Below are 9,423 nucleotides of genomic sequence, written 5' to 3' on the forward strand. Positions count from 1 at the left end.
GTGTCTGGTGCTGTCTGTAGCCTTGCAGGGACTGTCAGCCTCTGCCTGCTGTGCCCTCCACCCCAAAACTGCCGTCACATCCAAACAGCCTCCCTGGGCACAGCACCTGCCTGGCCCAAAAACGTGCTCAGGCACTGTCTGGGAAAGTGCTGCTTGGCACAGGCCAAGGCCTGTGGGTGGCTAACAAACAGGCTTGGATGATCACAGGCTGCTGCTGCTGCTTAAGTCCACACCTTGGCTCTGTTTCATTTACTAGTGTAAACAAAGCCTTTGCTGCTGTCTGTGTTATCCATCCTTGAGTGATCCTGAAGGCAGGAAGAGATCTCCTGGGAGTGACTGCTTGGCAAGTCACCTTGCAAAACAAAACAGCACCAAAAGTAAAGGAGCCCATGTGGCATTCTGACTTGGCTGAATATTATTACTTTGGAAGTTTAGTGTCTTCAACATTATTATCTGTCAGGTGTCATTAAGGAAACTGCATAAACTGGCAGAGGGTGGGATTAGATTGGGTATTGGGAAGGAGTTGTTCACTGTGAGGGTGCTGAGACACTGGCACAGGTTGCCCAGAGCAGCTGTGGCTGGGCCACTGTGAGGGTGCTGAGACACTGGCACAGGTTGCCCAGAGAAGCTGTGGCTGCTCCATCCCTGGAAGTGTTCAAGGCAAGGCTGGAGCAACCTGAGCTAGTGAAAGGTGTCCCTGTCCATGGCAAGGGGTGGAACTGAAGGATCTTTAAGATCCCTTCCAACCCAACCTACTCCATGATTATGTGATGTCCAGAGAGGTGCTGGGGGGGGCTGAACATAGTTGGTGTGAGGATCTGAGATGATCCTCAGAGATGAGATAATGAACTGGAGTTCATTATCCCATCTCCAAGAAGGGCCAGGCACCAGGAGTAGTGCCCCAGGGGAGTGTAACACATGGGACAGGGATGCAGATGTTGATTCCTGGTGCATCTTTGGAGCAGCTGATGTCTTAGATTTCCTACACCCATTCAGTGGGGGACTGTACTGTGTCTCATGGTCCCTTGGTGCACCTGCCACCAACTGTTTTGGAACCAGTTTGTTCTTCCCCATTGCACCATGTCAGTGAGGCCTCTCTGTGTTGTGTTTCTTGTCCAAACAAGACTTGTTTATCAAGGGAAAACAAGACCAATCTTCCAAAATCACTTCTTTTTATATCTTTCATGGCCCTTTGTGCCTCTCATCCATCCTGCCCTTCTCTCCTGGTGGGCAATTGTTTCCTACTGAAGTTGTTCTGTAGCAAATATCTGTACCTTTTCTAGAGGTTTGAGCACAACATGATCCTTTTTGAGATGGATCAGTGAGGAATGTGTGTCACTTGGAAGATGGTCAAGATGCAGTGCCATAGTATTTCCTGCCTTATTCCTTTCCCAACAACTACTAGCGAGTTCTTAACCTTTTTGCTTCTCTTGAGCACTGAGCTGAGGCTTTTTGAGAGCTCCCTGGTGACTTCAAAGCCTTTGAGATTTGGCTGCTGATTTGCTCTGTGGCACAGCTGGGGTTATGCTTTAATCAGCTGTAAATACTTTTCAGTTATTAATACTAAATTTCCAGCTCTGTTTTTCTCACAAGAACGTTGCAACTTCTTCCAGACAACAACAGACCCTCCTGGGTTGTTCTCTATGTCCAGCAGTGTTGTCACCTCATGGTCCCTTCCCTTTCTAGCTGTGAATGACTGACAAGTCGGTTTGTGTCAAACACTGATTCCTGCCTCAGGTCTTGAGCAGATGTCAATAAGCACAGCCAGGGTAGGGTTCACATTTAGGGGTTGTTGATAAACACAGCTCAGGCCTCCACCCAGAAACTCCCTAGTCTGATGCTGAGTGAGCTCATCTTCCAATTTACAGGTCAGGTAGGTGATCCTGTCCCTCTGCTCAGTCCTTGTAAGGCACATTTGGAGTGCTGTGTCCAGTTCTGGGCTCCTCAGGACAGGAGTGACATGGAACTTCTGGAGCAGGTCCGGGGAGGGCAACAAAGATGCTGAAGGGACTGGGCACCTCACTTAGGAGGAAAGGCTGATGGAGTTGGGCCTGTTCAGCCTTGAGAAGAGACACTGCGAGGGACCTCATTAATGGTCTCTCCTGCCATGCCTGCAGGAGAGAGTGCATGCCTGCACTAGAGGGAACAGTAATAAGCTGAGACAAGGGAGAGTTAGATTAGATGTTAGGAAGAATTTCTTCCCTGTCACAGTGTTCAAAGCACTGGAATAGGTTGCCCAGGGAGTTGATGGAGTCACTATCCCTGGAAGTGTTTAAGAGGTGTCTGAGTCTGATGCTGGAGGATATGGTTTAGGGCTTACAGCAGTGACAGGTTAACAGTTGAACTTGATGATCTGAGAAGTCTCCTCCAACCTTGATGATTCTATAAGTGTATACAAGGATCTGAAGGGGTGGGTGCCCATAGGAAGGATCAGGCTCTTCTCAGTGATGCAAACCAACAAATCAAGAAGCATTGGGCAGAAACTGATGCCCAGGAAGTTACACCTGAACATGAGGAAGAACTTCTTCCCTGTGCAGTGACTGAGCACTGACCAGGCTGCCCAGAGAGGCTGTGGAGTCTCCCTCAGTGGAGGGAGGGAACCATCAGGATTCAATCCTGTGCCATGTGCTCTGGCCTGACCCTGCTTGAGCAGGGAGGTGGGTCTAGATGCCCCACTGTGGTCCCTTCCAACCTGACTGATTCTGGGCTTCTGGGACTCATCAGGCTCTGTTTTCCCTCAGACACGTGCGGAACGGGGCGGTGATCGCGCGCTGCAGCCAGCCCGAGATCAGCTGGTGGGGCTGGCGGAACGCCGACGACGAGTACCTGGTGACATCCATTGCCAAAGCCTGTGCCTTGAACCCCGGGGCCAAGGCCTCCGGCGCCGCGCTGCACGCCGGGAGCAGCGACGGCAGCGAGGCCTGCGACGCCGACTTCGGTGAGACAGCTCCTTCCGTCCCATGCTCCTAACACAGGCAGCACTTGGTGCTTCCAGCACCTTCCACTGGGGCAGCCCTGGTGGCAGCAGTAGCACTGAGGTGTTGGGAGCACTGAGTTATCCATGACCCTGAGCTGAGACAGGGGAGATTCAGATTAGCTATTAGGAAGAATTTCCCTGTTCGGGTGTTCAGGCACTGACTGGAACATTGCCTGTTTGGGTGTTCAGGCACTGACTGGAACATTGCCCAGGGAGGTGGTGGAGTCACCATCCCTGGAGGTGTTCAAGAGGTGTCTAGATCTAGTGCTGGAAGGTATGGTTTAGGGGTTCCAGCAGTGACAGGTTAATGGTTGGACTTCATGGTCTTAGAGGTCTCCTCCAACCTTGATGATTCTGTGATTGTATGAATATTACCGAGGGAGGTGGTGGAGTTATCATCCCTGGAGGTGTTTAAGAAGCATCTGGATCTATCACTCGGTGATACAGTTTAGGGATTGCACCTGTGACAGGTTAAGGGTTGGACTTGATCTTGCAGGTCTCTTCCAACCTTGATGAGTCTGTGATTCTATGTGGCATATCCTGGGCCCTGTCACGCCATGAATATGCAGTGTGTGGGGTGGGTCTTTGGTGGCACTGGTGTTGTAGGAGGGAGGGTGGTGCTGGGAGCTCAAGCCCTGTCTGTCCCTGCAGACTCATCCCTGACGGCTTGTTCGGGCGTGGAGAATGCAGGAACTCCTCAGAAGCTGCTGATCCTTGATGCCAGGTCCTACACCGCGGCCGTGGCCAACAGAGCCAAGGGAGGTGGCTGCGAATGTGAAGGTACCAAGGGCCAAACACATCCCAGTCTGTCTTGGATCTGCCTTGTAGTGAGTCCTAGAGTGCAGCTGAGGGTTGGGTCGTAGTTTGGTACTTGGTTTCTGGGAGTACGTTCCTACAGGAAGATCTGGACAGGCTGGATGATGGGCTGAGGCCAATTGCAGGAGGGTCAATAAGGCCAAGTGTTGCATCCTGCACTTGGGTCACCACCACCCCATGGAATGCTCCAGGCAGAGGACAGAGTAGCTGGAAAGCTGGAAAAGGCCCTGGGGTTGCTGATCAGGAGTGGCTGAACGTAAGCCCAGGTGTATCCAGGTGGGCAGGAAGGCCAATGGCATTGACTTGTACCAGCCATAGTGTGGCCACAGGCCCAGGGCAGTGATTGTCTCCTGTGCTGGACACTGCTGAGGCAGCTCCAGTCCTGGGCGGAACATGAGGTGCTAGAGCATGTCCAGAGAAGGGAATGGACCTGAGGAAAGAGCTGGAGCACAAGAATTGGCTGAAGGAGCTGTGGGGGCTCAGCCGGCACAAGAATTGGCTGAGGGAGCTGTGGGGGCTCAGCCTGGAGAAAAGGAGGTTCAGGAAGGATCTTCTCATTCTCTACAACTCCCTGCCAGGAGGTGCAGCCAGGTGGGGTCAGGCTCTGCTCCCAGGGAATAAGGGGCAAGGTGAGAGGAAGCAGCCTCAAACTGTGCCAGAGGAGGTTCAGGATGGGCATGATGAGGAATTTGTTCATGGAAAGGGCTGTCAGGCATTGAAAGGGGCCATCTGAGTCACCATCCCTGGAGGGGTTTAACAGATGTGTAGATGTGGCACCTGGGGACATGGTTAGTGGTGACTTCGGGGGAACAGTTGGACTCAATGACCTTAGAGGTCTTTCCCACCCTTACTGACTGCATGAAGACCAGAAATGGTTTGTGAGGGGACAGCTGCACTCAGGGTGTGGTGGCAGCAGCTCCCTCTGATTGTTCTGTCTCTCCTGTCAGAGTATTACCCAAACTGTGAAGTTGTGTTCATGGGCATGGCCAACATCCACTCCATCCGCAACAGCTTCCAGTATCTCCGTGCTGTCTGCAGCCAGGTGCCAGACCCCAGCAAGTAAGTGACTTCTCTAGCTGAGTTTGACCCTGTCAGTGTCTGTGGTGGTTTTCCCTCCCTTTTCCCTTTTCCTATCCCAGCTTTCTACCTCAGAAATGGATAGGTATGTGCTCAGAGTGCCTGAATGCTGCTTGTTTTGGTGCGTTGATCCAGAAGGATTGCAGCACTGCCATGTGTCATCTGGTTGTGTGTGGCCTCTGAGGGGTTCTAGAATGTGGCTGATTTGGGAAAAATTCCATTAGACATTGGATTCTTTGCCCTTCCCAGGCTGCCTGGCTCCTCTGGGCCATGTTTTAGGCAAGGTTGATGTTCACTGAGGACTCTAAGAAGATTGAAGTTAAAATATGTATCTTTATTTTTCACCGGAGGGTTAAACAACCATTTTCTTGCTTTTTTTCCCCTCCTTTCTAGCTGGCTTTCAGCCCTGGAGAGCACCAAGTGGCTGCAGCACCTGTCTGTCATGCTGAAGGCAGCAGTGCTGGTCTCCAGTGCCGTGGACAGAGAAGGACGACCAGTGCTGGTTCACTGCTCAGATGGCTGGGACAGGACTCCACAGATTGTGGCACTGGCAAAGATTCTCCTGGACCCTTACTACAGGACCATGGAGGTATCATTGTGTTCTGCTGCAGTTTTGCTCAGAGTCCCATGGAAAAGGAGCAGGATCACAGTTGGGAATGAGCTTAGTGGTGTTTCTGAGCTGCTGTTGGGTCTGTTGGGTTTTTCCCTGTTCTCTTCCTGCCTGTTTTCAGGAGGAACCAGTCTTGGGAAGTACTGTGTGGTTCAGCTGCTTTCCTGCTCTTAGTTCTCCAAGCTTGTTATTGTATAAAACAACAACTGTTAGTTTGTGTTTGGAATCCTCCACACTCAGCTCCCAAACCACCACTGCAACCTCCTTCCCAAGTTTACCTGACCCTGCTGGCAGCTGGGCCTTGCCTCATCCTGCTCTGTGCCCTCAGCAAAGTCTCTGCAGTTGGTTTCTCTTTTCTTCACAGGGTTTCCAGGTGCTGGTTGAATCAGACTGGTTGGATTTTGGTCACAAGTTTGGGGATCGCTGTGGTCACCAGGAGAAGGTGGAAGACCAGAACGAGCAGTGCCCAGTTTTCCTGCAGTGGCTGGATGCTGTTCATCAGCTTCTGAAGCAATTTCCTTGCCTCTTTGAATTTAATGAAGCTTTTTTGGTAAGAAATGTACATGGAAATGTGTCTTTATCCCAGATGTGAGCAGAGGCTGAGGGAAAGTCCATGATATTTTACAGTATTGAAAGAAAACAGATCTGCAGAACCCAAGAGATTGAGCAGTGATCATGGAATCATGGAATGGTTTAGCAATTTCCTTGCCTCTTTGAATTTAATGAAGCTTTTTTGGTAAGAAATGTACAGTACATGGAATCTTTATCGCAGATGTGAGCAGAGGCTGAGGGAACGTCCATGATATTTTACGGTATTGAAAGAAAACAGATCTGCAGAACCCAAGAGATTGAGCAGTGATCATGGAATCATGGAATGGTTTAGGGGATGGGGCGGCCACAGATTCTCTGGGCAATCTGTGCCAGAGCCTCAGCACCCTCACAGCAAAGAACTCCCTCTTAATATCTAATCTAAATCTCTCCTCTGTTAGTTTAAAACCATTCCCCCATGAACATACCCATGAGGAAGGGCTTATATTCTCTGGTTATTCTGAATCCCTTCTCCAGGACCTTTCCAGCCTGGGGAATTCAGACACCAGCAGCAGCTCTGCTCTGATTTGCATATCTCGGAGGTGATGAGCCTGAAACATTTAAAAACAGAAATTAGGGGGAAAAAATTAACATCTCTTACCAAGCAATGCAGGGAATGGTTGCAGAGTGATGGGTTTGGCATCAGTTGAGTCACAGAATATATGGAGTTGAAAGGGAACCTTGAGGGTCATCTAGTCTAGACTGTCACTTTCCCTTCTATCTCAGTGATCCCTCTTGCTGTCCCTTATGGAAGTGAGGACAGCAGTGGGGTAGTGTTAAGGAATCCCTTCAGTGCAGGTAGCTCGGTGTGCAGCTGCAGCTGGAGCTGTGGGTGGAGGAGCCCCAGGCAAGGGGCTTCGAACTGCTCCTCCTTTGCATAACAAAGGGCACGGGGAGGGGAGGACCAGGAGCCACTGTTTCCCTCTGGCCCTGACAGTTGTTCCCTTTCCATGCTGCAGGTGAAGCTGGTGCAGCACACATACTCCTGCCTCTACGGGACCTTCCTGGGGAACAGCCCCTGCGAGCGGGAGATGCACAACATCTCCAAGCGCACCTGCTCCGTGTGGTCCCTCCTGCGTGCTGGCAACAAGAACTTCCACAACCTGCTCTATGTGCCAGGATCTGAGCAGGTCAGTACCACCTCCTGGCCTGGCTTTCCAGGCTTTTCCCAGGCCCCAGGGAAGGTGTGGGGAGAGGCTGAGGGGTGTTTCTTTGGTATTCATGTCTGACCATGAGTGGTGGTTGCAGGTGCTGCATCCCGTGTGCCACGTGCGTGCGCTGCACGTCTGGACAGCTGTGTATCTCCCAGCTTCCTCACCTCATCCTCTGGGACAGGATGACATGGACATCTACATGCCCCCTGGATCACAGAGCCAGGAGTTCAGTGGCAGGTGTTTGGACAGGTAAGAGCCTAGAGCTCCCAGCCTAGATTGGTGTCTACCTACAGAGCTTCTTGCTCTCTTTGTAGTTCCTCTGGTTGACATGTTGTTCTCATCTTCACTGTAGCAGTGTCCCAACCACTCAGAGTAGGAGGTGTGCAGCTCCCTGCTGCTCCTCAGAGGCAGATAGTGGAGGCCACACTGTAGTGTTGTGTCAGTCATAGCTGAGACAGGGGAGATTCAGATTAGATGTTAGGAAAAATGTTTTCCTTGTTAGAGTGTTCAGGCACTAGAATATTGCCCAGGGAGGTGGTGGAGTCACCATCCCTGGAGGTGTTTAAGAGGTGTCTGGATCTGGTGCTGGAAGATATGATTTAGGGGTTACAGCAGTGACACGTTAATGGGTGGCCTTCATGGTCTTAGAGGTCTCCTCCAGCCTTGATGGTTCTATGATTTCAGCTGCTGCAGCTGCTCTGTCCCTCCCCATCCACCTCACAAGCTGTAATTGGGAACATTTCCCTTCCCTCATCAGATTTGACTGAAACAAGAAGTTCCATAGGGTTTATTGTAAGATTTGCTTTGCTTTTGGGTTCTAGATTACCAAAGACAAGATCTATGGATGACCTGCTCTCAGCCTGTGACTCCAGCAGCCCTCTGACCCGCACATCCAGTGATCCCAACCTGAACAACCACTGTCAGGAGGTCAGGGTGGGCCTGGAAGCTCGACACCCTACTCCTGAGGGAGCTGAAGGTGCCCCAGTGGCTGCAGGAGGAGAGCAATGGCAGGTGGAGGAAGAGAAGGAGAAGGAGGAGAACCCTCCCCTGCAAGACAGCACTGCTCACAGCAGCTGTGCTGAGCAGGAGGGGCAGAGCAAGCAGCAGGGCAGCCAAGCTGCTGTGCCAGCCAGCACTGGCTCTGGGGAGGTGGAAAAGGGAAATGGAACACACACTGAGGAACTGGATGGCACAGGGTCAGCTCCAGATCCTTCCAGACAGGAAAATGTTGACAAGGTTTCCACCAGTCCTGGAAAGCAGATAGAAACCTGTCCCCAGGAGCCTTTGAAGGCTACTGGCATGGTGTTCAATGGAGGAGGCTGCCCCAGGAGAATCATCACCCGCCAAGACATTCCCAGCCCGGAGCTCCTGGTACCACCAAACACCCCTTGTCCAGTTACCCCAGAAACAGACAGGGGCAGAGGTGATGGATGTCGGAGCACACTCTGTGAGGAGCTCACCCGGCCGGGGAGAATCCCCCTGGAGCAATGGCGCAAACCCATTTCCCAGAGCCAGAGCAGCGAGTTCTCCTTCCTGGGCTCCAACTGGGACAGCTTTCAAGGCATGGTGGCATCCCTCCCCAACGGGGAACCTGCCCCCAGACACCTCCTGCCCTATGGCTGCTGTGGCAAGAGGTTGAGCAGCAAACCCCTGCGTGCCCCAGGCCTGTGCCTCAGCAGCCAGTGGTCAGCCAGGGAGGGTGGGAAGCCCTTGGGCTGCCCTGGCCACTTCCCAGGCTCTGCAGGGAAGTTCACACGTCCCTGGCTGCCCTGCCACCTGAAACAAGCCTCTGGGCCCAAACACATGCCACCAAGATGTCCTTCTCCTGTGCCTCCGGTGTACGTGAACGATGATGATGGGCTGCCCTTCCCCACGGACGTGATCCAGCACCGGCTGCGGCAGATCGAGGCCAGCTACAAGCAGGAGGTGGAGCAGCTGCGCAGGCAAGTGAGGGAACTGCAGCTGCGCCTCGACATCCGCCACTTCTGTGCCCCTCCAGCCGAGCCCCCCATGGACTACGAGGATGACTTTGTAAGTACCACCATCTCACACCACAGCCCTGGCAGTGTGGGGGGCCCTGTGCCACACACACCACTGGAGGTGACTGGGGTCACCCGGGACTATACTGAGGGTGACTGGGATCATGCTAGAAGGGACTGAGTGACTTGAGACCATGTTGGGGGTGACTGGGGGCACCTGGG

General features: G+C 52.5%; 1 protein-coding gene across 1 annotated transcript in view; it reads left to right on the plus strand.

The window, feature by feature from the left end:
- The window catches only part of MTMR4 (myotubularin related protein 4), a gene marked incomplete at its 5' end in the record, with an annotated part of 24,638 nt that extends 15,256 nt beyond the window's left edge, over window positions 1-9,382 (plus strand). Inside the window, 8 exons of the mRNA XM_009073379.1 lie at window positions 2,742-2,938; window positions 3,629-3,757; window positions 4,741-4,852; window positions 5,264-5,459; window positions 5,845-6,030; window positions 7,028-7,198; window positions 7,317-7,471; window positions 8,044-9,382. Coding sequence (XP_009071627.1) covers window positions 2,742-2,938; window positions 3,629-3,757; window positions 4,741-4,852; window positions 5,264-5,459; window positions 5,845-6,030; window positions 7,028-7,198; window positions 7,317-7,471; window positions 8,044-9,382 — 2,485 coding nt within the window. The remainder of the gene's footprint in view (window positions 1-2,741; window positions 2,939-3,628; window positions 3,758-4,740; window positions 4,853-5,263; window positions 5,460-5,844; window positions 6,031-7,027; window positions 7,199-7,316; window positions 7,472-8,043) is intronic.
- Window positions 9,383-9,423: the final 41 nt, after the last annotated feature.

Source organism: Acanthisitta chloris, unplaced genomic scaffold (genome assembly GCF_000695815.1).
Source record: "Acanthisitta chloris isolate BGI_N310 unplaced genomic scaffold, ASM69581v1 scaffold1854, whole genome shotgun sequence".
NCBI classification, from domain to species: domain Eukaryota; kingdom Metazoa; phylum Chordata; class Aves; order Passeriformes; family Acanthisittidae; genus Acanthisitta; species Acanthisitta chloris.